The 26,618-nt window shown below is 52.4% G+C and overlaps 2 protein-coding genes across 3 annotated transcripts in view; one reads left to right on the top strand and one right to left on the bottom strand.

The window, feature by feature from the left end:
• DNAJC5 (DnaJ heat shock protein family (Hsp40) member C5) overlaps positions 1-22,330 on the top strand; it is a 39,152-nt gene extending 16,822 nt beyond the window's left edge. The window contains exons 2-6 of one of the 2 annotated variants that reach the window (XR_007150837.1): positions 15,442-15,559; positions 16,354-16,567; positions 17,208-17,379; positions 17,463-17,536; positions 17,834-22,330. Coding sequence is in view for 1 of the 2 variants with exons in the window: in XM_047852432.1 (XP_047708388.1) it covers positions 15,453-15,559; positions 16,354-16,567; positions 17,208-17,379; positions 17,834-17,937 (597 nt within the window). In the remaining variant the exon portion in view is untranslated. The remainder of the gene's footprint in view (positions 1-15,441; positions 15,560-16,353; positions 16,568-17,207; positions 17,380-17,462; positions 17,537-17,833) is intronic. The other variant, XM_047852432.1, reaches the window with a different exon arrangement.
• LOC125161974 (collagen alpha-1(I) chain-like) lies at positions 22,152-26,441 on the bottom strand. Its single transcript, XM_047852431.1, has 4 exons — positions 26,345-26,441; positions 24,970-25,230; positions 23,932-24,757; positions 22,152-22,284 (listed from the first exon to the last, which is right to left on the bottom strand). The coding sequence occupies exons 1-3, from the start codon at positions 26,384-26,386 to the stop codon at positions 24,425-24,427; spliced, it is 636 nt and encodes a 211-aa protein (XP_047708387.1). The 5' UTR covers positions 26,387-26,441; the 3' UTR covers positions 22,152-22,284; positions 23,932-24,424.
• Between the last annotated feature and the right edge of the window lie 177 nt (positions 26,442-26,618).

The raw sequence follows: 26,618 nt of genomic DNA, 5'->3' as shown, positions 1-26,618 counted from the left end.
GGGAGTTTTGGTGCATATATACAATTGTGAAATCACTACCCCAATTAAGTTATAGAGTATCTCTGTCATCCTAGAAGGTTCCTTTTACTGTCCATAATCACTTTCCTGGTTTATATCACAACAGATTGTTTTTCATATTCTTAATTTTTTTGTAAATGAAATCATTTTGTATCTAGCTTGTCTTACATAATATGTGTGAGTTGTTTTTTTTTTTTTTTAATGTTTATTTTTGAGAGAGTGCGTGAGCTGGGGAGGGGCAGAGAGAGGGGGAGACAGGGTCTGAGGTGGGCCCTGTGCTGACAGCAGAGAGCCGACAGGGGGCTCGAACTCACCAACTGTGAGATCATGACCTGCACCGGTTGGATGCTTAACCAACTGAGCCACCCAAGCGCCCTGAGGTTTATCTATTTTATTGCTTGTGTCAGTATATGACCCTTTTTTATTGATGAGTCACGTCCCTATAGAATAGTCCTTTGTTGCTGGCCGTTTGTGTTCACTCTTCTTAAAGCTAACGTAACAGTTCACATGCGTTGGAGGAACTCGGACGTCAGGCAGGTGCAACCCTCTGTCCTCCTCCTTTCCCAGATGGACCCTGTGTGTGAGGATGTCACAGACTTTATAAACTGTGAAAGTCAGGATTGATGTTTTTTCGCTTTCACCTTTCATATATATATACTTTTTAATTTTTTTTTTTTATTCTTTATTTACTTTTGAGAGACAGCGAGACAGAGTGCGAGCGGGGGAGGGGCAGAGAGAGAGGGAGACACAGAGTCCGAAGCAGGCTCCAGGCTCCGAGCCGACAGCACAGAGCCCGATGCGGGGCCCGAACCCATGAACCTCAAGATCCCAACCTGAGGCCGAAGTCGGACGCTTAACTGACACAGCCACCCAGGCGCCCCTCATATATATTTGTAAAAAACAGAAAGGAGGGGTGCCTGGGTGACTCAGTCGGTTAAGCGTCCGACTTCGGCTCAGGTCACGAGAGCCCCACATTCAGCTGTGCACTAACAGCACACAGCCTGCTTGGGACTCTCGCTCTCCCTCTCTGCCCCTCCTCCACTTGCTGTGCACACTTTCACTCTCTGTCTCAAAGTAAATAATCTTTTACCTAGATACTTACCAAAGGCTCCATTCCTTCCTGAAAGTGCTAGTTTCTGATATCATTTCCCTTTGGCTTAAGTAACTCTTTGGCATTTATTGTAAGTTAAGTCTTTCTCTTGGTTTCTTTCCTTCTTTGTGTTTCCGAAAATGTCTTTATTTCACCTTTGTTTTGGAGGGATGTTTTTTGCTGCAGATAGAATTCTGGTTGGATGGGTTTTCTATTTTAGCCCTTTAAAGGTGTGCTCACTGCCTCCTGGTTCCCATTACTTCTGATGAGAAGCACGTAATTCAGATGATTGTTCCTATGTAATATGTCCATTTCCTCAGTTTACAAGATTTTCTCCCGATCCTTTAGCCTGCAGCACTGTGAGTATAATGTGCCTCGGCAGGATCTTCTTCATATTAATTTTATACCCCGCAGCCAGAATAATCTTAAAACATAAGCTGTTTTTGTTGCCTCTTCCCATAAACTGTATTACTGGGGACCTGTGTTCACTGATTTCGAGTGTCCTGCTTCACTGAACTCACTCCCCACTCTCAGATTGTATTTCCTGTTTATCATAGTATTCCCAATGCCTGGCATGTGGAAGGACTCAGTAAATGTTTTTCAGATAAGTGATCATGGAGAATGATGAATGCTGTGTTTTGTGAGTGAAGTTACAGGCATTGGAGCCCAGCGGGGCTCGTGGCAGGGTCGTTATCCATCTGGTCTGGTGCTGCCCCCCCTCATGCCGCCACACCTTACCATCGTAGTCATAGAGAGGCAGGTGGGGCGCCTTGTTCTAGAACACTTGTGTGTCTGATGCACTCAGCAGACCTTCCTCTTAGCGTTGGAGAAACATGTGCAAAGTGGGGGATCTTGTTTCTGTGTTCTTTGGTGTGAAGTATCGTAAGGGTAGTTAGTTGTTCCGTGTTACATGATAACTTAAATTTAATTAAAATTCCAGTTGGAAAAAACCCATAAAATATGTTGCGGATACACGGTTGGAGGGTCATGCATGGGCTGCCGAGGTCTCCAGTCGAAGGTTGTTTGAAGAACCTCTGGCCACCCACGTGTCGAGTGCCCTGGATGTGCCAGGCAGTGTTAGGGAGCCTGGGAGACCCGACTGCGAAGTGTCAGGGCACAGTCCTCCCACGGGTCCTCCTCAGATACAGCAGCCGCTGCATTTCTTTGCAGTAAGTGGCATTTGTTTTCTGATTTTTGGATTTGTCTTCTGGTTTAAGTTTTCCCATTTGTTGTGTAGTACCTTTACAGTTTCATTGCCAGAGAAAAACCGTAAATAAATCATTAATGAAGTAAGAAGAATGAACGGACAAGGGACAGCTTTGATCTTTCTTGGATGGTTTCTGTTAAAAATGCCTTTGCCTCTCACATGGCTTTTCCAGCCATTTTTACGTGGACAAGAGGGTGCCCTTGCTGCTGTCTGGCCCTCCAGTTGCTTTATGTTGCAGCCAACTTCTTTGAATTCTTCCATATTGATTGAAAATGCATATTCGAAACATTTCTTCTTTTTTTTTTTTAATGTTTATTTATTTCTGAGACAGAGACAGAGCATGAGCGGAGGAGGGGCAGAGAGAGAGGGAGACACAGGATCCAAAGCAGGCTCCAGGCTGAGTTGTCAGCACAGAGCCCGACGTGGGGCTCAAACTCACAGACCGTGAGATCATGACCTGAGCCAAAGTCAGATGCTCAACCAACTGAGCCACCCAGGTGGCCGTCACCTTCTTTTAAAAATTTTTTTTAAGTATTTATTTTTGGGAGAGACAGAGAGAGACAGAGCACGAGCAGTGGAGGGGCAGAGAGAGAGGAAGACAGAATCTGAAGCAAGCTCCAGGCTCTGAGCTGTCAGCACAGAGCCTGATGTGGGGCTGAACTCAGCACAGAGCATGATGTGAGATCATGACCTGAGCCGAAGTCGGGCACTCAACCGACTGAGCTACCCAGGCGCCCCTCAAAACATTTCTTCTTTAAGTCACCTAAGTTTGTACCTCTATCTTTGTTTTGTATTTGTGCACAGTTACTTTTGAGGACTGAAAAAAGTGTGACAGTAACTAAACCTACACTTGTCCACAGTATATAAACATAAGGGGCCATCTGCAGGACCTAATTTCCCTTAAATAAGTCACAAGAGACCCATTATGTGACTTCGAAAGCAGGGCTTGCACCTGCTTCTGTAATTAAATCAGGTTTTATTGGAGCACCCCTGTGCCCATTCTTTCACACAGTGTGATTTCCGGCTTCAAAGGCAGAGCTAAAAACTGGGGACCCAGTGATGGAGACTGGCCCACAAGACCGAAATGTTTACTATCTTGCCTTAAAAAAAGCTGGCTGATGCCTGCTCCAAGGCGAGTAACCCTTGGAAGACCAACACCAAAGTAAAGCTAGGGTAGGGTCTGTGCGGACTGTCCCGCAGCCAGCCCACCCCTTGCCGATGCAGGCACTTGGCTTCGACACAGTTATGTTAGGTCAGAGCTGCTGTCCATACCATTATGACATAAAGGAGGTTAGTTTCCAACTCTCGTTTGTGATGCCAGAAAACTGCCAGGGGCTTGAAATTGGATCAGGAGGGGGTCCACGTGAGGATGTTTGCTGGTTCCTGGGGTCAGCTAGACCCTGGGTGACTGGACCCCTTGTCTGGGTGCCTTCCATCAGCTGTGGCCAAAACAGACAGACTTGCCCACAAAAGAACAGCTTTCTCTTTCTGCAGTACTGCTTGTTGGAGACTTCCTGGTTGCAAGAGGGAAGTTTAGCCCATGGGGATGAGCCCCAGACCCCTGGTTACAGGGGCATCACTGGCCGGGTAGGCTGGGCTTCTCAGTACCCCTGACAGCCCAGCACACCGAGCATGCTAAGTAAAGCTGTCCTGGAGGCGACTCACTAAAAAAGCACCTTCTGGGAAGGGCAGTCATGTATCCAGAAGCGCTTTAAAAAAAATTTTGTAATGTGTGTTTATTTGTGTGAGAGAGAGAGACAGAATGTGAGCAGGGAAGGGGCAGAGAGAGAGGCAGACACAGAATCTGAAGCAGGCTCCAGGCCCTGAACTGTCAACACAGAGCCCAACACGGGAATCGAACTCATGAGCTGTGAGATCATGACCTGAGCCGAAGTCGGATGCTCAACCGACTGAGCCACCCAGGCACCCCATGTTTATTCATTTTGAAAGACAGAGAGAGACAGAGCACAAGCAGGGGTGGGGCAGAGAGAGAGGGGGACACAGAATCCGAAGCAGGCTCCAGGCTCTGAGCTGTCAGCACAGAGCCCGACGCGGGGCTCGAACTCACAAGCCATGAGATCGTGACCTGAGCCGAAGTCAGACGCTCAACCGATTGAGCCCCCAGGTGCCCCCGGATGCACTTTTAGAAGAGGTCTTGCGGCAGCTGATGTTCTGAGAAGGACAACTTAGTAGATTTTATAAAAGTGATAACTTTATAACGGTATTAAAAGTTCAAACAATACAGAAGAGCATAATGATTTAAAAAAATCAAGCCATGGTATAGAAGTGGATGAATGTTGGGCACCTGGGCAGCTCAGTTGGTTGAGTGTCCACCCAACTCGATTTTGGCTCAGGTCATGATCCCACAGTTTGTGGGATTGAGCCCCGCATTGGGCTCTGCGTTGACAGTGTGGAGCCTGCTTGGGATTCTCTCTCTGCCCCTCCCCCACTTGTGCTTGCTCTCCTAAAACACGTAAAGAAGGGGCGCCTGGGTGGCTCATTCGGTTGAGTGTCCGACTTTGGCTCGGGTCATGGTCTCATGGTTCACAAGTTCGGGCCCCACGTCAGGCTCTGTGCTGACAGCTCGGGGCCTGGAGCCTGCTTCGGATTCTGTGTCTCCCTCTCTCTCTGCCCGTCCCCCGCTTGTGCTCTCTCTCTCTCTCTCTATCAAAAATAAATAAAGTAAAAATGTAAAAAAAAAAAAACCATAAATGTTAAAAAAAAAAAAAAGATATGGGTGAATGTTACGCAGCCAAGAAAATGTCCGTTAACCTCTGGTTCCTAGTTTTCCCCAAAACAATCAGATACTTAACCTTCTAAAGATGTTTGCATGTCTTTTACATAAAAGCATTGTTGCACTTTTCCTTGAATTTGACATAGAAAAATCAAGGTGGTGCTGATGAAATTAGCATCCCTCGGTGCAGGCAAACCCCACCCTTGTCTGCACGCCCCTCCCCCCACGTGTCGCCTGTGTCCTTGTAGGTTTGCGATGTTTGTATGCATCAGATGATCAGATTTGTTCGCACAGCTCCCAGTGCTCTTTAGTCTTGTTCTAGGATTTCCGTGGGTTCAACACCTGCCCACAGACCCGTTACCCCTGGTTTCCATTTTTGACTGCTGCCTTTTGGTTTGTGTTTTCACTGGCTGGGTTTTCAACAGATCATTTTTTCTAGAAGCTTCTTGTTCCAGAAGTTCTCATGTCCATGTGAACATTAGTCTGTGCCTCTGTCTGTGGAGAGCTTGCCTGATCATAACATTATTGGGTCAGGAGTGTTCAGATAGTTGTCCCGCTAACATTCTGATGCCGTATATTACAGATTTGTGCTACTCCAATTATGAGGGAGAAAGCTGCCAGTCACAAATGACTCAGGATGCTTAATAACTTAGTTTTTAGGGGCACGTGGGTGGCTCAGTCAGTTGAGTGTCTGACTCTTGATTTCAGCTCAGGTCGTGATGTCACAAGCGGTGGGATTGAGTCCAGTGTTGACAGAGCAGAGCCTGCTTGGGATTGTCTCTGTCCTTCCCCCGCTTGCTCATGTATGCACGTGCCTTCATGGGGGGGGGGGGGGGAGTTTGGATGTAGTTACTGGCAACCCACTGAAATTAGGAAAATTAATTTTAGATTATTTTATTGATCTTTCTTAAGACGGTTCTGTCTGAGACTAGGAAATTTTGACATTCAGCGCAGTAATATTAGTGATATCTGGCATACATACTGAGTTTTAAATAATACTGAGTTTTAAATCATAATTTAAAATGTGAAAGTTTCACAGGGTACTCTCTTCCATCAGATTAAGTAGCTGACTGCTTCTAGATGTTGTAGGCATACGAGCCTATCTCCTGTGGAGGGCTTGGTTCCAGATAAACTGCAGTAAAGCAAGTATCACAATAGAGCCCAGTCAAATGAATGTTTTGGTTTCCCAGTGCGTATAAACGTTCCATTTACGTTAAACCATCGGCTGGGGAGTGTGCAGTAGCGTTATGTGTAAAAAAAAAAAAAAAAAAAAAAAAAAAATCACAAGCCTCAATTTTAAAATACCTTATTGCTAAAAAATGCTAACCATCATCTGAGCATTTGAGTCAGAATCACTGATCAGAGGTCACTGCAACAAATACAGTAACAATAAAAGGTTTGAAATATTGCACGAGTTATCAAAACGTGACACAGAAACAAAATGAGCTAGTGCTGTTGGAAAGGAGACTTGCTTGATACAAGGTTGCCAAAAACCTTCAATGTGTTTAAAGAAAAGTACAGTGTGAAAGAGGTATGCCCAGAGCTATTTTTAGAGAGTAGACAGAAACTGTTACTTAATGGGGTTTAGAGGCCAACTACTTAATAGGCGTTGAGTACCTGAGAATAAAAACCAAGGAAGTTACTTAGGGGCAGTAGTTGGATTTGACAGTGCTGTGGTACTTCTGACGTGGCCTAACGAGGCAAGACCGTACTGGCTCGGACTTGGATGCTGAGAGTATGCTGCTCCATCAGCATCAATAAAGACCCCTGCTCCTGGCGGATCTCTTGGCTCCTTGCTAACCTAGTCTGGTGAGGTCTACAGGTGAGAGAACTGCAGTGATTTGCCTGAGGTCACACAGCCAGAAACTTTCAGAGCTGGGCTTAGAACCCTCACATCCTGATTCCAGAACCCATGATCTCTCTCTTGGCAGTGAGACTTGTTTTATTTTCCGCCCTTAGCAGCACACATCATCCCTTGGGCCTAGGGGCGAGGTGGTTTAACTGGTGTCCATAGGCCAGGGCCTGGTGCCCTTGGTTTGGGTTCAGATCCTGACTTCACCTGTCTGTACTTCTGTCTCCACATCTGTGATACCACTGCCACAGAGCCTGCCTGGTGAGGGGAGGGGAAGCCTGACCCCTGGGGGCTGCCACGCTCCAGGAACCCAGCCCGGTGGGTGCTCAAGGCGGCCACTGGAGGGAGTCGAGGAACCTGGCACATTGGGGCCGTCCACCCCTGCACCCCCCTCCTGTCTGTTGTGAGCGTTAACCTTTGCATTAGGTGTGGTAATTAGGTGCCCACAGGAGGGTGGGGGGTGTGGGAGCTGCTCTTGTGTCTCCTGCTGTCAACTTCTCCTGCCACAGGCCCAGATGACACCACTCTCCTGTCCCAGGTTCCTCATTCTGTTCAAGTGTGTCCTCCCCAGACAGTTCCATGTAGAAGGCAGGAGCAGTACTTTTCCCAGACTCTTACATTGATGTACTCTTTTTTTTTTTTTTTTTAAAGTTTATTTATTTTTGAGACAGAGAGAGACAGAGCATGAACAGGGGAGGGGCAGAGAGAGAGGGAGACACAGAATCGAAAGCAGGCTCCAGGCTCTGAGCCGTCAGCCCAGAGCCCGACGCGGGGCTCGAACTCACGGACCGCGAGATCGTGACCTGAGCCGAAGTCGGACGCTTAACCGACTGCGCCACCCAGGCGCCCCTGATGTATTCTTTATTATTTTTTTAAATGTGTGTTTATTTTTGAGAGAGAACATTTATTTATTTATTTTAAGTTTACTTATTTTTAGAGACATCACAAGTGGGGAGGGGCAGAGAGAGGGAGAGAGAGAATCCCAAGCAGGCTCCACACTGTCAGTGCAGAGCCCGATGTGGGGCTCGAACTCACGAAACCATGAGATCGTGACCTGAGCTGAAACCAAGAGTCGGAGTTTTGACTGAGCCACCCAGGTTGCCCCACACATACAGACTATTAAATCAGTATTGAGTTTAAAAATTATGTCCATCCTTTATTTTTCAGATGGTTGATCTCAGGCCAGGGTTGCAGGTGTTTAATGGCACTGGGAGCTGCCTAGACCCGTCTTACTGCTATCACGGAGGCAGAGTCGGGAGATTGGAAAGCTCCCCCCCTTTTTTTTTAAATGTTAGATATTTTCTTTAATTTTTTTAAACGTTTATTTTTGAGAGAGACAGAGCGCAAGTGGGGGAGGGGCAGAGAGAGAGGAAGACACAGAACCCGAAGCAGCCTCCAGGCTCTGAGCTGTCAGCACACAGCCCGACTCAGGACTCGAACCCACGAACCGCGAGATCATGACCTGAGCCGGTCGGACACTTGACCGACGGAGCCGCTCAGGCACCCCAACACTTTGCCTGGTTTTTACCAGTGGTGATATTTTGCCAAAATATGAGTGTTTTGTTTTGTTTTAATTTTTAAATGTTTTATTTGCTTTTGTGAGAGAAAGTGGGGGAGGGATAGAGAGAGGAGACACAGAATCCGAAACAGGCTCCAGGCTCTGAGCTGTCAGCACAGATTCCGACATGGGGCTCAGACCCACAGACTGTAAGATCATGACCCGAGTCGAAGGACACTCAACCAATGCAGCCACCCAGGTGCCCCTCCAAGCTGTAGTTTTAGATCATTACCAGGATACTGATGTTGATACGATCTACCGATCCTACTCAGATTTCCCCATCTTTACTTTTACTCATTTGTGTGCATGGTGACCTCTGTTCAGTGGTTTCGCCTGCATAGGTTTGTGTTTGCGCCCCTAGACTCAAAATACTGGAGGTCTCAGTGCCACTGGCCATCCCCGCGTTGGCCTTCGTACTCACACTCACCTCCCATCCTTGACCCCTCGGCACCCACCCATCTGCCTTCCATTTCTGGCGTCGTATCATTTCAAAAATGTTCTGTAGGTACAGTCATACACTGTGTAGCCTTTTGGGATGGGCTTTGTGTGTTCAGTGGCATTCCCGGGAGGCTCATCCAGCTTCTCACAGCAGTTACTTTGTTTTCGTTTGCCAAGTAGTATTTATTACGTGGTGTATTCACCACCCAGTTTTTTAAGCATTCAGTTGAAGGACATCTGGACTAATTCTGGTTTGGGGCTGTTAGGAGTAAAACTGCTCTGAATGTTGTGTGTAGGTTTTTATGTGAACAGTGTTTCCTTTTATTTTGCATAAATCAGCCAGGAGCAGACCTGCTGGGTCCTGTGGCAAGTGTGTGCCAGGTAATTTTCCAGTGTTTCCTGGAGTCCTTGTAAGCGACCTCTCGCTCTGCCTCTGTGTTCACGCAACCTCGCGTACTTTGCATTTACCAGGGTTTCATATGAGGGACTCCTACGTCGTCTGTTAGGTCTCACCCCTTTCACTCAGCAACATGCTTAAAGGGTGGTTGTGGCTCATTCCCTTCGTGCTGAGCAGTAGTCCACTCTACGGACAGACCCCTTTCTGTTGATCCATTCACCTGTCAATGGACATTGGGTTGTTTCCAAATGTTGGCTGTCAGGAATAAAGCTGCTGTGACCATTGGTGTGCAAGTCTTTGTGTAGACCTGCGTTTTCATTTTGCATGTGTCAGACCGTACCAGCAGTGGAGTGGCTGGGTCGTATGATAAGTGTGTGTTTGACTTCTTAAGGCACTACCAAGCTGTTTTCTGAAGGGGTTGTGGCGTTTTACGTCTTCAGCAGAGTTCATGTTACTTCACATCCTTGCCAACTTACTTGATACGGCTCATCTTTTTTTTTTTTTTAATGCTTATTTATTTATTTAAAAAAAATTTTTTTTTATTTTTGAAGGAGAGAGAGAGACAGAGCATGAGTGGGGGAGGAGCAGAAAGAGAGGGAGACACAGAATCCGAAGCAGGCTCCAGGCTCTGAGCTGTCAGCACAGAGCCTGACCCGGGGTTCAAACTCACGAACCATGAAATCATGACCTGAGCCGAAGTCAGACGCTTAACTGACTGAGCCACCCAGGAGCCCCTTAAATGTTTGTTTATTTTTGAGAGAGAGAGAGAGAGAGAGAGAGAGTGCAGGTGGAGGAGAGGCAGAGAGGGGGTGGGGACAGAAGATCCCAAGCGGGGTCTGCACTGACAGCAGAGGGACTGGGGCTCGAACTCAGGAACTAACTGTAAGATCACGGACCTGAGATGAAGTAAGACGCTAACCGACTGAGCCACTCAGGTGCCCCGATACGGCTCATCTTTTTCATACAAGCTGTTCTAGTAGAAATGTAGTAGTATCTCATTTTATTTTGCATTTCTGAATGACAGCGACGAACATCTTTTCATGTGCTGTTGACCATCTGTATGTCAGTGTTATGCCCTTTGCTTTTCCATACAAATTTTTAAATAGGTTTCTCAATTTCTATCAAATGAGCCTGCTAGGATTAGAGTTAAGATTGTATTGTATCTGTAGATCAATTTGGAAAGGATTGGCATCTTAACAGTATTGACTCTTCTGATGCATGAACATTATAAATCTGTATTTTTTAAAATCTTTGGTTTCTCTAGGCAATGTGTGATTTTCAACATAAGGGTCCTGTATGTTTCTGTTAAATCTGACTCCTAAAAAAATTTAGTGTTTTGGATGCTGTTGTAAATGAAACGTGAACGTAATAATATTTTCCAATTGCTTACTGCTCTCAAAAGTATGGTTGTTTTATTTAAAAAAAATTTTTTTTAACGTTTTATTTATTTTTGAGACAGAGAGAATGAACGGGGGAGGGGCAGAGAGAGAGGGAGACACAGAATCGGAAGCAGGCTCCAGGCTCTGAGCCATCAGCCCAGAGCCGGACGCGGGGCTCGAACTCACAGACCGCGAGATCGTGACCTGAGCTGAAGTCGGCCGCTTAACCGACTGAGCCACCCAGGCGCCCCAAAAGTATGGTTGTTTTAAATATCATATTAGTATCCTGTGATCTTGCTAACTTCACTTCTCAGTTTTTGGTTGGTTGGTTGGTTTTCTGTTTGTTTTTGTTTTTTGTGGATTCCTTAGGATTTTCTATATAAACAACCAAGTCATCTGTGAATAGGGACAGTTTTAGGTCTTTTTCTTTTTTCTTTTTTTCCTGTTGCAGTGTTCAGGGTCCTATGACAATGTTGAATAGAATTGGTGAGAGCAGGCGTCCTTGTCACGTTCTGGTCTTAAGGGGAAACCTTCAGTATTTCACTCCTAAGCATATCAGCTGTAGGCTTTTGGTCAGATGTCCTTTATCAGACTGAGAAAGTTTCCTTCTATTCCCAATATCTCCTGAGAATTTTTAAAATCATAAATTGGTATTGAACTTTGCCATATGCTTTGATTGAATCTCTTGAGATGATCATGTGGTTTGTCTCATTTACTCTATAATGTAGTGGATTACATTGGTTTCTTTGGAAAGTTAAATCAGGCTTGCATTCTTGGGATAATTTCTACTTGATTAGATTCTATTTGCTAATACTCTGTTAAGGATTTTTGCGTCTGTGTTTATGAGGGATTTTTTGGTAATGCTGGTTAAGACACGTAAAGAGCAGATCCTTCTTCCCCTGTTTTTGAAAAAGTTTATCTAAGATTAATGTCATTTCTTCCTTGAATATTTGTTAGAAAACTCATCAGGGCCTGGAATTTTGTTTGTGGGAAGGTTTTCTCTTACCGATTCAATTTTGTTAATGTTTTTAGGACTACTCAGATTTTTCTGTTTTATCCTGTGTTAATTTTAGTAAATTATATTTTTCAAGGTACTTGTCCATTTCATCTAATTATTGGCATAAAGTTGTCTATAATCTTATCTTTTTTGTGCCTGTAGGATCTGTAGTGATGACCCCTCTTTTTTTCCTTCCTCATGTTACTGATTTCTGTTCTTTTTTTTGTCTGGCCAGTTGTTTATTAATTTTATTGTTTTCAAAGAGCCAACTTTCGTCTTTGCTAAATTTTTCTATCACTTATCTGTTTTTTACTTTGTTGGTTTCTGCTCTTTAATATTTCCTTCCTTCCATTTCCCTTGGGTCTGCTCTGCTTGCTTCCAGCGTTATAAGCCTGAATCTTAGGTTGTGGCTCACATGTTACATTTTATTATTTAGTTCAAAATATGTTCTATTATTATGATTTCTTTGAGCTGCATGTTAGTTTAGAAGTGTGTTGGGTGATGTTAAATACTTGAGGTTTTCTCAGAGGTCTTAGTGTTGAATTTCTAACTTAATTCTGCTAAGCTCGGGGAGCATACTTTGCATGATTTAAATTTATTGAAATTTGTTTTAGAGCCCAGCATGTGGTATATTGGTGATTTTTTTTTTCTTTTCTGTGTGTTTATAGATGTTGAGGGTCACATAAGTGTCATTGAGGTGATGGTGGTCGGTAGTGTTCTTCAGGTCATCTATTTATACTTTGTTGTTGTTTGTTCTGTCTGTGTCTGAGAGAGGGGTGCTGAGATTTTTATAGCAGTGGGTTGTCTCTTCTTTTAATTCTGTCAGTACTTGTTTGATGTATTTTGACACTGTTGTTTTTAACATTTATTTATTTTGAGAGAGAAGACGTGTGCATGCAAGTTGGGGAGAGGGAGAGAGAATCCCAAGCAGACTCCACACTGTTAGCACAGAGCCTGACGTGGGGCTCAGTCTCATGCATGAACTATGAGATCATGACCTGAGCTGAAGTCAGATGCTTAACTGACTGAGCCACCCAAGAGTCCCATTGTGTTTTATCCATTCTGACAATCTCTCCCTTTTTTTTTTTTTTTTTTAATTTTTAAATTTACTTCCAAGTTAGTAGCATATGGTGTAATAATGATTTCAGGAGTAGAATTTAGTGATTCATCACTTACATATAACACCCAGTGCTCATCCCAACAAGTGTCCTCCCTAATGCCCCTTGCCCATTTAGCCCATCCCCCCCCACAACCCCCTCCAGCAACGCTCAGTTTATTCTCCATATTTAAGAGTCTCTTACGGTTTTTCTCCCTCCCTGTTTTTATATTATTTTTCCTTCCCTTGTGTTCATCTGTTGTGTTTCTTAAATTCCAAATTCTACTTGAGTGAAGTCATATGATATTTGTCTTCTCTAATTTTGCTTATTAGCATAATATACTCTATTTCCATCCACGTTGTTGCAAACGGCAAGATTTCATTCTTTTTGATCTCTGAGTAATATCCCACTGTATGTATATACCACATTTTCTTTATCCATTCATCAGTCAATGGACATTTAGGCTATTTCCATACTTTGGCTATTGTCAATAGTGCTGCTATAAACATTGGGGTGCTTGTGCCCCTTCAAAACAAGCATAGCTGTATCCCTTAGATAAATATCTAGTAGTGCAGTTGCTGGGTCGTAGGGTAGTTCTGTTTTTAATTTTTTTTTTTTTTTAATTTTTTTTTCAATGTTTATTTATTTTTGGGACAGAGAGAGACAGAGCATGAACGGGGGAGGGGCAGAGAGAGAGGGAGACACAGAATCAGAAACAGGCTCCAGGCTCTGAGCCATCAGCCCAGAGCCCGACGCGGGGCTCGAACTCCCGGACCGCGAGATCGTGACCTGGCTGAAGTCGGACGCTTAACCGACTGCGCCACCCAGGCGCCCCTGTTTTTAATTTTTTGAGGAACCTACACACTGTTTTCCAGAATGGCTGCATCAGTTTGCATTCCCACCAGCAGTGCAAGAGGGTTCCTCTTTATCTACATCCTCACCAACATCTGTTGTTGTCTGAGTTGTTAATGTTAACCATTCTGACCAGTGTGAGGGGGTATCTCAGTGTGGTTTTGATTTGTATTTCCTGGATGATGAGTGATTGAGCATTTTTTCATGTGTCGGCCATCTGGATGTCTTCTTTGGAGAAGTGTCTATTCATGTCTTTTGCCCCTTTTTTCACTGGATTATTTGTGTTTTGGGTGTTGAGTTTGATACGTTCTTTATAGATTTTAGATACTAACCCTTTATCTGATATGTCGTTTGCAAAAATCTCCCATTCTGTCGGTTGCCATTTAGTTTTGCTGATTGTTTCCTTTGCTGTGCAGAAGCTTTTTATCTTGATGAGGTCCCAGTAGTTCATTTTTGCTTTTGTTTCCCTTGCCTCGGAGACCTGTTGAGTAAGAAGTTGCTGCGGCCAAGGTCAAAGAGGTTTTTGCCTCTTTTCTCCTCTAGGGTTTTGATGGCTTCCTGTCTTACATTTAGGTCCTTCATCCACTTTGAGTTTATTTTTGTGTCTCGTGTAAGGAAGCGGTCCAGGTTCATTCTTCTGCATGTCACTGTCCAGTTTTCCCAGCACCACTTGCTGAAGAGACTTGTCTTTATTCCATGGGATATTCTTTCCCGCTTTGTCAAAGATCAGTTGACCATACGTTTGTGGGTCCATTTCTGGGTTCTCTATTCTGTTCCATTGATCTGAATGTCTGTTTTTATGTCACTGCCATACCGTGTTGTTGATTACAGCTTTGTAGCACATCTTCAAGTCGGGGATTGTGATACCTCCAGCTTTGGTTTTCTTTTTCAGGATTGCTTTGGCTGTTCGGAGACTTTTCTGGTTCCATACAAATTTTAGGATTGTTTGTTCTAGGTTTGTGAAGAATGCTGGTGTTATTTTGATAGGGATTGAGACAATCTTTTTTTTTTTTTTTAATTTTTTTAAAGGTGTATTCATTTCTGAGAGAGACAGACAGAGTGGGAGTAGGGGAGGGGCAGAAAGGGAGACAGAATCCGAAGCAGACTCCAGGCTCTGTGGGGACAGCTCATGGGGCTTGAACCCGTGAACCATGAGATCATGACCTGAGCCAAAGTTGGACATTTAAGCGACTGAGCCACCCCGGCGCCTCGAGACAGTCTCTTCTTTTTATTGGAGTTCTTAGTCTAAAGAGTTCATTTTCCTTTTCCTTTTTTTTTTTTTTTTTAATGTTTATTATTGAGAGAGAGAGAGACAGAGCATGAGCAGGGGAGGGGCAGAGAGAGGAGGAGACACAGAATCCGAAGCAGGCTCCAGAGCGGCTCCGAGCTGTCAGCACAGAGCCCATCGCGGGGCTCGAACCACAAAATGCGAGATCATGACCTGAGCCGAAGTCGGACGCTTAACTGAGCCGCCCAGTTGCCCCATTTCCCTTTTTCTTTTAGCCTTTATAGCTATACTTTGCATTTCTTTATTTAGAGGTTGCTCTGGAGATTACAATAAACACATGTAATTGTGCACAGTCTCTGTGGTGTGGCCGTGTTCTCGCCTTCACAGGCACAATCACCAACTTTAACTTTGCCTCTGGCCCCACTCCCCACACCCCTTTATGTCATAGGTGGATGTGTTGTGTCTGTGGACCTCCTGGCCCCCACTAGCAGTGTTATGATGTTTTGCTTAGAACAGTCATCTGGAATAAAGTGTGTCAGCAGTGTGCTTGGAATCCCTATACTTCTTGATGTTTTCTTCGCATTTTTCTTATAGATTAGCCTACCATGGCAGACCAGAGACAGCGCTCACTCTCTACCTCTGGGGAATCACTCTACCATGTTCTGGGGCTGGACAAGAATGCAACCTCAGATGACATTAAAAAGTCCTATCGGTGAGAGGCCACACGCGGGGAGGACCTCGTACCTCGTGGGGTTTGACTTGCATTTACCGAAACCAGTGTTTGTCCCTGGCTGAGCTGACCCCGTGTCAAGGTGGCGATGGTTCCACCACACCTTGTAGCCTACAGCTCTCAACTGATATTTTCTTGGCAACGACAAAATAACACTTTGTGGGTGATACAGACGGTCTGCCCTGGAGCAGCCAGGTCCAGAGGGAAGCAGGTCTGAGCCTGCTCCGTAGCCGGGGCTTTAGAATGCTCAATGATTTGCTCTTCTCCGCGCAGTGACAGTAGTCCCCTCCCAGTGGAACTTACGCACAGCTGCACGGAGTAGGCCATAGGAGGCAAACCCCCCACGAGTCCGCACCCTCAGCTAGTTGTCTCTTGTGTTCCTCACGTGTGTGATTCGTGAGCACGGAAAGCAGGCCCCACGTTGTGCTCGCCTCGCTTGCAGTCACTTCGTGGGGCAGCTGAGCAGTTAGCCTGTTGGGACACTAGAGGTCGGCAGTGGGTTTGCCTTGGAGCTGTTGGAAGAGCCCTCCCTCCCCCGCCCCCCTCGCAGGCTGTGCCTGCGGCCACTCCCCCAGGGTTAGCCTCACCCCAGGACCCTCTTCTCTGGGGCCGGGTCAGGGTCAGGGCCGGGCAGTTTGCAGAGATTTCTCCAGATCTGACAGTCTGGAACTCTGGAGAGGTGGAAAGTGCCGCGGTGATAAATGAATGTGTCCTCCACGGGGCCCTGTGATGGGTGTGTGTGAAATAAGGGACAAAGAAATGGTTTTGATTTGCAGAAAACTTGCCTTGAAATACCACCCTGACAAGAACCCCGATAACCCGGAGGCGGCAGACAAGTTCAAGGAGATCAACAACGCCCACGCCATCCTGACGGACGCCACAAAAAGAAACATCTACGACAAGTACGGGTCGCTGGGGCTCTACGTGGCCGAGCAGTTTGGAGAGGAGAACGTGAACACCTACTTTGTGCTCTCCAGCTGGTGGGCCAAGGTGAGCGGAATGGGCGGGGGGCGGGGTGTCCGGGCGCACACAGTCAGACCGTTCGGTCCAGGGGCTCTGCTCAGGGGCCCCGGTTCCCGGGTGTGGGGCAGCCTTTCTCCCCGTCCCGTGTGGACGCGGCCAGCTCGCTTGCCTGTGTGCAACGGGCCGAGAGCGCACAGAGCGAGCCCGACACCGAGCGGACGTCCTCTGACGAGTAAGTTCCTACAGAGACAGGCTTCGCAAGGGAGCTTTTCCAGCACGTTTTGGACGGATGTTTTTGTCGTCGTGGGGGAGGACGTGTTTGAAATCTGACTTAAGAAACGTTTGACATTTTGTCCGGTGGTTCTGTTTTGAACACTTGTCCTTTTCCTCACTTGACTCACAACCCGTGTCCCATGAAGGCCCGAGGGTGTGACGGCCCCGGCCACCAGGCGCCGTGGTGCTGGCCAGTCAGCCCCGTAGCCCCTCCCTGTGGGCCCCCTTTCCAGAAGCTTACAGAGCTCCGTCTCTCGGTGTCCCCGCTCCTCGGGCCCTGAAGGGCCGCGGAGGGCGTCTGGGCCCGACACGCCCCCGGAGCAGCCTCGGGCTGGCCCCGGGGCGGGGGTCCCGGAGGCCGCGTGGCCAGCGCCCCTGTCGTCCACCCGCGCAGGCGCTGTTTGTCGTGTGCGGCCTCCTCACCTGCTGCTACTGCTGCTGCTGCCTCTGCTGCTGCTTCAACTGCTGCTGCGGGAGGTGCAAGCCCAGGGCGCCCGCGGGCGAGGACGCCGGCTTCTACGTGTCCCCCGAGGACCTGGAGGCACAGCTGCAGTCGGACGAGCGGGGTGAGTGCCCGCCGAGGGCCGCTGAGCGGGGCGGGCCGGGCCGGGCCGGGCCCTGAGCCGTGTCGACCTGTCTTGTCAAACAGGAGGGCACTGACACGGTGCCGCAGTGTTTGTGGTGGTCGCTGGGACTGTTGAGGTGTGAACGTGGACACTTGAGGTAAAAGCAGACGCAGAGGGCTGTCCCCACCCGCGATCTGAAGCGGCCGAAGTTCCACGGGACCCAGCAGGTGGGGAGGGACCGAGGGCTGGCGGTGACCTGAGGCGACGGAGGAAGGTTGCGTTGGGTGGAGGTGCGCAGGTAGCCTCTCCCCTCCGACCTGTGACCCTGGTGGAGCGGCCAGGCGACGGAGCTTTGTCACGAGGACGGTGTCGTTGGGGGTCACACGTGCGCTCGGGAGGCCCGGTGGCGAGGCTCCGCCCTCACACGATGAACACGCATGTGCTTGCTTTTCAGAGGCCGCAGACACGCCGATTGTCATACAGCCAGCGTCCGCCACAGAGACCACCCAGCTCACGGCCGACTCCCACCCCAGCTACCACACCGACGGGTTCAACTAAGTTCCGGAGCCGCTGTGATAGAGGATAGCCCAGCACCCGGCCACTTCACCCTTAGAATCATGAACTGTAGCCGCAGAGATGGGGAGGGGGCTGCCCTGGCCACGGAGGAGGGGCAGCCGCCAGCCCGCCGGGGCCCTTCCCACCTCTGTGCCCGCCCGCCCGTCGCCCCCCAACACGTGAAGTGCGTCGCATGCAGTATTTAAAGCAGTGTAGCTACGGTCCTCTTCTGTTCTCTCCTTTTTTAATAGCATGTCTGGGGCCACGTTCCGTGTGTGTCTGTGTTGTGGGCGCGCCGCCGTGTGGCCGCGTGAACCAGACGCCGAAGCAGTCTCGGGGCTCACGAGTGGCCGCACCGGCCGTGGCTGCTGCGTAGGGTCTCCCAGCCGGGCAGGCTGGGGCCAGAAGGGTGGCTCCTTCCCCTGTGTTGGTGGCGGCCAGAGGCGGGTTCTGGCCGGCGGCAGCTGTGAGGTCCAGTCCCTGTCCCGGCTCGCCAGCCGTGTGGTCACAGCCAGAGCCTCTGGACGCGTTCGTTGCCTGGGAGGAGCTGGGCACGTCCTCCCTCCGCCCAGCGCTGGTGGCCTGTTCGTGCTGTGGGTTTGTGCGGGGCCGTTTGCCTTGGTGGCTTGGCCTCGTGGCTGGGTTTTCCTTTGGGTGAGTTTGTCATGGAACGTGTCGCAGGCTCTGCCGACCCCAAGATCGCGTTTTCTGCCCGGATGCGGCCCGGGTCTCCGTGGCACGCGGTCCCTGGCCAGGCTGCGGGACGTGGTTCTTCCGCACTCCCACTCTCGTGCCCCGGCCACATTCCAGCCACCTGCCCTCCCCTCGGGTCACCCTCCACATTCCTTCAGGCCCGCCCGGGCCTCCTGGTGGGCCTTTCTGGGCCTGGAAGAACCACAAGTGGTGGTGGTGAGCCAGTTTGTTGTCAGAGGGGCTGACCGTCCAGGTCCAGGTTGCTGGCGGAGCAGGGCCGAGCGGCTCTGGGAAGCACAGTGGTGAGCACAGCCCTCTTCTCTGCGCTTCCCAGAGCTCCTGCCCTCCTTCCTTCGCCCGTTCCCTTCGGCCGCCGTTGATGGTTCAGGCGGCGCTAGAGACGTCAGGTTCCCAGAGGAGGCGGCACCTGGACCGAAGGTGCGCCTGGTGCCCTTGGCTGGTGAGCCAGCAGCCGGACTGTGGGATGGATCCTCCTCTCACCGCTGTGTTGAGCGGCACCTTTTGTGGAGCTGGAAGTCAGTCTTGTCTGTGCCCCGGAACTCGTGGGTGACGCCCCTGCCGCGGGGACTGAGGAGACGTGGGTTATGATGTGCCCGTGCCGGCCCAGAGTTGAGAGTTGCCCCACACCCCCAGCGCCACCGGATGTGCTGTGGCTCCCTGCTGGGCCTGCACTGGCCGGTGGAGACCCATGGGGCCCACGTGGGCTTGGCTGCTGCGGAGTGCGTCCTGGATTTGCAGATGAAGGACGAGGACGACGCCGGCTCAGACGTACCAGGTCGTGCTCCTGACGCCCGCGGCCTCCACCCCCTCCCGCCCGCCCGCCCGCGGAGCCCTCGCTTGTCTGCCACCGGGGCCTTGAGGAGAGCAGGTTCTTGTTGTTGGCCAGGAAGTGGCCGGAGGGATAGCAGCGTGAGGACAGAATGCGGATGCGCTCGGAGAGCAGCCGTGTGAGGGCGGAGCCAGCACCAGGCCCCTGGGCAGGTGTTTGATCCCATTTTGTTGTTTTTTTGTCCATTAAAATGATTGTGAAGACGTCCAACGAGAGAGAAAGTATGCACTGTGATTTTAAATTAGAAATCATTCGCTAAAATCTGACCTCGTGAAAGGCTAAGAAATTCATTGCCGGCTCTGGGACCAGGGAGGAGGTAAGACCACAGAGCTGTTCTCTGCCAGTCCCAACACGGCAGCGAGATGGAGCCTGAGAGGCAGGCTGTGGTCGGCCTTTGTGACGTTCTGGAAATACCTTTGGGAGCTGTTTTTCCCCCAGAATGGCCAAGAACTAACTTCAAAGCCTGGACTTAAGGTAGAAAGCCTCCCCCTCTGCTGCTGGGACCTGCAGGGGACCATGCACCTCTGTGCTCAAAAAAACCCTGGGGCCACTGCATGCGTCTGGGAGCCCCTCGCCAAGTGTCCTCCAGCCACAGGACGGGACACTGTCCTGGGGGCCGGGGTGGGTGGGTGTTGCAAGAGGGGCCGGGCAGGAAGTTTGTCCGACCAGTCCTTTGAAGAATGTGTGTAGTCGAAGTGAATCGTGGCAGTGAGGACGGTGACGATTGCCCAGGGGCCTGGGGTTCTCCCCGCCTGGCCCTGACTTGGCGATTCTGAATGAGAGCCCCCCCCCCCCCCCCCCCCCCCGGGGTGTGCTCACTGTCAGCCCTGGGCGTGTTCCCTTTTTCTGGAGTGTTCTGTGTGTTTCCCTGCTGTGCACTTGCTGAGTCTGGAGGGGCACCCTGTTCACTGGCCACATGGGGGCGACTGTCTGCCTGCTGCGCAGCTGTGAGAGCTCCTGGCTCTAGGACACCCCCACCCCACCCCCGCTTCCTTTCCCGTGCCCCCCCCCCCCCCCGGTCCCCTTCTCCCCTCCCCCTCCCTCTTTTCCCTCCCTACAACCCCCGTGCCTTCCCACCCACCGCCCGCTTCCCCCCTCCACTTACCTCCCCTGCTTCCCTCCCCCACACACCCACCCCCCTCGAGCCAAGGCCATGTGTGGCCAGAGAGCGCCGGGCCAGTGTGGGCTGGAGCCCGTCCTGTTCCACAAAGCGCAGGGCTTGCCCAGATGCCCTCAGGGGCCTGGCAGCAGCGACCGCTTCAGGATGGCAGGAAACACGCAGGAGACTCGCGGGGCGTCTGATGGTGGCTGCTGGTGTTTGCGTTCTGTTCCTGCCCCGTGATGTGGTCTTCTTTCCTTTCTCTTGTCTTCCTTTGGCTTTGTTCTGTTTTCAAACTGCTTTAGATATGACCGCTCGGCGTGTGAGCTTTCCTAGTTCCCTGGTCAGTCAGCGCTGTTTGGCACCCATGGGGACCCACTGGAGAAGAAGCCAGAGTGTGCTGGGGTTAGAGCAGGTGGCGTTTCCACACCCTTGACCACCAGGTGTGGCCACGAGGCTCCTGCTCCAGGAAAGGCCTGTTCCCACGAGTTCTGACGGCAGGGGGGCCGTCGGGTGAGCTCCTGCCGGAGGAGTGCCCGCTGGCCGTCTGGGAGACGCTGGGGTGACACCACCAGCAGGTGGGCTGGGCGCCTGCCCGCGGGCTCCCACCGGGGGTGGCGGGGGGCCCTGCCCGGCCTCCCCCGGCTCTCGGCAGATCCCACCAGAGGGACGGACGTGAGGGTGTGGGAGGAGCGACCTCATTCCTTTCTCAACACGCTGATCTGTGAGCCCGTGTGACACAGGACCGCCCTGTTTGTTTTTGTTACTTTGGTTGTGAACCCTCCTGTGGAATTGGCGAAAGCTACGTTTTTACTGTCCTTACGAGCACGGTTGGCGTTGTCTGTGCTGTAGGTGTGGGCAGTGGGTGTGTGTGTGTGTGTGTGTGTGTGTACATATGTGAATATGTATATATCCCGCGGCAGGCGTGACTGCTGCTGCCCAGCGGCAACAAGTACAATAAAAGCTGGCCCCAAAACGGCCTTGGGTTTCCTGGTGAGTTGGGTCAAGAGCAGGGTCTTGGAGGCAGGTAGGCTCCTTCGCCGGGTGCGCAGAAGTGAACACCGACCCACTTGTGTCCCTAGGGTTTGTGTGAACGGCCAGGTAGGGTGCCAGGGCTACCGTGGTGGACCATCCCCCAGTGCCACCCCCATCTCTGGGGGCCCACCCTTCGTGCTCACCTGACACTCCAGTGAGTGACCCTTTGGGACCTCCAGGTGGCTGGAAATCTTCCCTCCCTCGAAACATTAAAACCAGTTTTCTAAGCATAGGATACAGCCCATGACAAATGCATTCTAGAGGGGATGCTGTCTCCTGCCCACAGGTCTGCTTTGGGAGGGGTCCACTGGGAAGGAGCAGGGGCCACAAGGGGCCACCCTCCAGGAAGGGGCTGGGCTCAGGGTCCACAGGCAGTACCTTTCGCAAATTTTGTTTCCCTAGGAAATGGGACAATGTTTCAAGCTAAGAGAGGGAAGGCAGTTCACTCTGGAATAGACACGTGTGTGTGTGTGTGTATATATACATTGTTTTTAAATACTAAATACAAATGCATGGAAACAGCCGTCCATGCGCCGGTTTTGTCCTGTTGCTGGAACCCACAGAGGTGGGCAGGTGCCCCTGACCCCGGCTCCCACGTGCACCCTTGAGGGCCAGGCTGGAGGGTTAGGATGGGTCCCGTGATGATCTCCATTTCGTATGTCTGAATGTTGACCTTAAAATAAAGATAACTGTTGTAAAATAAATGTTTTCACCGCAAACCAGGTGTGTGTTTTATTTAAGGATCCCTGCGGCATCCTCTTTTGGAGGCGTCTTGCACGGGGGGGGGGGGGGGGGGGGGGGCAGGGACCTCACTCCCACCTGCCTGGCCCACGTGTGGACAGAAGCCCCTCCTTGGTTCTGTTTTTCACCTCCATTTTCTAAATACCACAAATAGGGTGAAGAGAGGGTCCTGTAAGCCCAGGGCGGCTTGGACTGTGGCTTCTGCGGCCCTCCTGGGACATGTCCCAGCAAGCCGCTGGCCGAGAGCCCGTGCTTCCACTGTCCCCTCATTCCCACCTGGCTGACTTGGTAACTCCTACCGCCTCAGCCTGGAACCGCCCCTGTCCCCCACGCAGACGGCAGATCACAGAACTGCCTGGCAGGACGGGGCAGGCTGCAGGAGTCTGGAACAGCACGCCGGGCCTGGGCCCGAACCCTCAGCGGGTAGCACAAGGTAGGCAAAGGGTGACTCTGGGGGCACCTGGGGCAGGCTGGCCACCCCCCCGCTGTCCCCTGGGCCTGTGCTGTGTCCCCCCGTCCCCCGGTTCCGACCAGGTCACCCCAGTGCCCGCCCACCCAGGGCATCAACGTGGAGTGCACTCGGGTCCTCGTGCCTGGACGCTGCTGTGCCTCCCTCCTGGGTCGTGTCTGAGCCAGTGGTGACCTGGCACTGCATCCTGGTGTCTCCTCAGCAAGGCCACCCTCCACCCCAGCCCCCATCTGGTCCTCCAGCCTTCATGGCTCCACGGGGTTCAGAGTTTCACCCCCACACACACCACACCGCCTTGGTGGCAGACAGACAAGAACAGCGCGTGGCCTGGGCCCCGTCAGGCACCCCTGGACTGTGTGCAGGTCACAGCATGGGGTTTCCGGCCCCACTCCAACTACTACTGTGCCTCTCTTTCCCCATCTCGGAGATTGCGGTCTCTGCCTCAGGGCACATGTGTCCCTGGGGGGTTCGTGTCTGGCCCACACAGTGGGGCGGGTGGCCCAGGGGCCTTGGCTTTAGGTGGGAGAGGCCACCCTGAGCCAGGAGGCCCGTGGGTGTGACCACCCGGTCCCGGCCACAAGTGTCACCTTCCATACCCTTTCAGTGACTGTCCCTCACACCTGGAACCCCCCCCCCCCCTTGGGTCAGGGTACTGGGTCGTCTGTTCCCTTGGTCTTAGAGCAAGGCAGAAATACTTGGAAAAAAATTAAGCAGCATAGAAATGCTATAAGTAATTTAACAAACACCTTGAAACAGACCCTCCTTCTGGACATAAATATGAAGCCGTTTGATTTAGACTTTCCATAAAAGGAAAGCTGACGGTGAAGCCCTGTACCTCCCTCCCCAGCCCCGCATCCCCCTTCCAGCCGTGGCCACCAGAATTTCAGTCTCTTTCTGCCTGTGGTTCTAACCCTGCCCACCGGTGTCAGCAGCCATAAAGCCCATTTCACTCATGATTTTATCGAGCTCTGAGATTTTGCCTCAACTGTAGCATGCTGTACTCAGCATGCACTTTCCCTCAGTGTAGGTTTTTTGAAAACTCCGTCGTGGCTCCACGTAGGTTTGGTTTGTTTGCTTCAGCTGCTGCATGGCATGCAACCTAGAACCAACCTCGAGTGGTCGACGGCCTTGCTAGCTGAGGACGTGGCTTTTCGGTTTTTCGCTGTTGACCAAAGCCGGGCTGCCAGGAGCAGGTGCACGCACGGCCAGCGGGCCATGGCTGGGCACCCATCCGAAAGCCCGTGGACTGCGCCGGTCACCGTCACCACTGGAAGCGGGGAGCAAGCGGGAGGGGGCGACCGGGAAGTGGCGGGACGTGGCCCCCCGCGGCGGGGGCAGGGGTCTGGGGACCCGGGGCGCCGAGGGCCAGGCGGGGGGGGGGGGACTCCCTCCCGCTCAGGAAGACCGCGGCAGCGACTCCGCGAGAGCAGCTCGAGCGGCCACGGGCCGCGGGCAGGACACGGGGGAACCGGGGCGTCCGGGTCTGGAGGGGTCCCCGGCGCGGCCCCACCCGTTGAGCGCACGGCCGCTCGCAGCCCCGGACGCCGGGCTCTCTCCTGCCGCAGGGGGACCCCCGCTCCTACCGTTTCTCCGCGGACTCCGCTCACCGGCCCCCCCACCCCAGCCCCTCTCCGTCCGGGTGCGCGGTGCCGCGCGGGCCGGCTCCCCACGCTCGCTCGGCGGCTCCGCTGGCGCTGGGGCCCGGGGGCGCAGCGGGGGGCGCGGGAGGCTCGGAGGGGGCGGGGCCAGCGCTAGCCCCACCCCCGCCACGTGACGGCGGGCCAATCCTCGGCCCCCTGGAGGCCGGCCGGTGACCAGAGAGACGAGCCTGAGGACCCGCGCCGGGAGCCGGGCCCACCCACCGGCGCGTCGACCCCGGACGTGTCGCTGCTGAGGTCGACACCGCTCCCAGCTCAGCCCCTCCTCCGGCCCCGTCCTGTGGCGGTCAAAGAGGCGGGTCCTCGTGAACCCCATGTGCGAATTACCCCCTTCTTGCCCTTCTAGCCGAGGCCAGCTAAAAACCCACCCGCTAACCCCCGCCGGGCCCCTTCGCGCCTCTGAATCTGCCGCTCCCTCCCGTCCTGCTCGGAGCAAACCCACGGCTCCAGGCTGCTGAGCCCGAGCGAGCCCGGCCAGGAATCCGGGCACCTTGCGGTTCGGTGGGGGGCGGGGCGGAGGGGGCAGCTGAGGCCCCGTGAGGGGCGGAGTCTTGCCCCAGGCCCGTAGCAGCCCCCAGACTCCACTGCTGACAACCTGGCTGACTTGCCCGACTGAGCGTGACCACCAGATGTGCCCAATGCCGGTCTGGGGCTCCCCAAGCTTCCCTTCCGGCCAGGCCCCGGGGGCATCGCTCCTCGCCTTGTGGCAGCCGCTGCTGGCAAAGGGGTGGCACCTCACGGGCTGACGAACCTGAGATTGACCCCGGAGACACCATTCTCAGGTTGGACAGTCCTGGAGGCACCGCCCGGGGGCAGCTGGTGAAGGACACCCACCATGTCATGGGAGCTTCTGGACCAGCGTGGGATGGGCTCCCGGCTGTAGCCCCGTCTTCCCAGCTCTCCTCAACTTCTCCCCCAGGCACCTGCCCCCCCACCTCCACCCCTCAGCTTCTGCTGGGCCCGGAGGAGCCCAGATGCCTGGAAAGGCAGCATGAGGGCCACCGGAGAGTGTCCTGGGGATGGGCTCATCCATCCCTGGAGGGCCTCACCCTCGCCTTCTGCCCCAACTGGAACCCCCCGATGTGCCCAGAAGCTGTGTTGATTGTGGTTCCCAGGAAAGTCTTGGACCTTGGATTCTGGTCCTATCTCTGGGACTAAGAGGCCCCAAGGCCCAGAGGAATTGTCCCCTCCTTTCTCTGGCAGCCTGAAGACCCTCCCCCAGCGCCGTCTGCAAGGTGACCTACTTCTACTCCCTGCCCCCAACAGGACCCAACAGGAGATGGGCTCAAGAACCCCCACCCGCCCTCCCCCAAGCCCATGGCCTAGCTTCCCCAAGTTGCCTTGGATGAAGGGACCACAGCCTGAGGGGGCAGGTCCTCTGGTTCCGGCTTCCCGTCTCCCGATTCTGCCCTAGGCCCCCACTGACCCTCAAGAAGCGGGAGGAACTCGTCCTCCCCCAGAGGCTGGCTGAGTTGGGCAGGGGCAACTGGGCCCTCTCCTTCGAGCTGCGTTGTGCACACGCACACGTGCCTGTGGATTTGCTGTGTGCTGATGTGTGTGCGTGGTGTTGATACGTGGGTGTACGTGTGTGGGTTTGAGTTATTCTCTGGGAGCTGGCCAGCCTCTAGCTGGACTCTGGGGGGGTTCGTCCGAGGAATAACCTAGCCTCTGCCTGGACCCTCATTAACGGTTTGCCCTATTTCTGTTCTGGAAAGACCCAGTGTGACCAAATGGCACGTTCCCAGCCTCACTGCCCCAGGTTACCTCCTAAGCAGGGCCAGGCCAGGTTCCCAGCACACAGCACAAGGATGTTAGAATGGGTGAGCGGGGGCCCCAGAACATGGGGGGGGGGGGGGTCTACTCACCAGCTTGGGCAGAAGCCCCTCCTGCTGACCTCTGGGCCCCATGTCCGTGCTCTGTCCCTGGTGCCTGGCCACCCCCTCGGACAGCCTCCTGCCTTTATCTGCCTGCCCTTGGCCTGGCCCCCACCCAGTGACTTCCTGTCCACGCCCCCGCAAGCTTTTCCATGACATGGTCTTTTGTGGGGGGGGGGGGGGGGGGGACCAAGGAGATCAGGAAGGCAGGAAAGCGGCAAGAGCCAGCCCTGGAAGAAAGAGGGGGAGGAAGGCTGGGGGTGCC

Source organism: Prionailurus viverrinus, chromosome A3, assembly GCF_022837055.1.
Source record: "Prionailurus viverrinus isolate Anna chromosome A3, UM_Priviv_1.0, whole genome shotgun sequence".
Classification (NCBI taxonomy): Eukaryota; Metazoa; Chordata; class Mammalia; order Carnivora; family Felidae; genus Prionailurus; species Prionailurus viverrinus.
Note: the sequence above shows the minus strand (reverse complement) of the source record. Positions and strands in the feature narration are given on the sequence as shown.

Bases quoted from the DNA above. Each gene is read 5' to 3' on its own strand.
- LOC125161974 (XM_047852431.1), bottom strand. From the start codon at position 26,386: ATGGGGCCCAGAGGTCAGCAGGAGGGGCTTCTGCCCAAGCTG. The intron at 25,231-26,344 runs GTGAGTAGACCC...GGTCAATCTCAG, and splicing joins AGGGGCTTCTGCCCAAGCTG to GTTCGTCAGCCCGTGAGGTG. The intron at 24,758-24,969 runs GTGCCCGGATTC...TGACCGCCACAG, and splicing joins GCCCCCCACCGAACCGCAAG to GACGGGGCCGGAGGAGGGGC.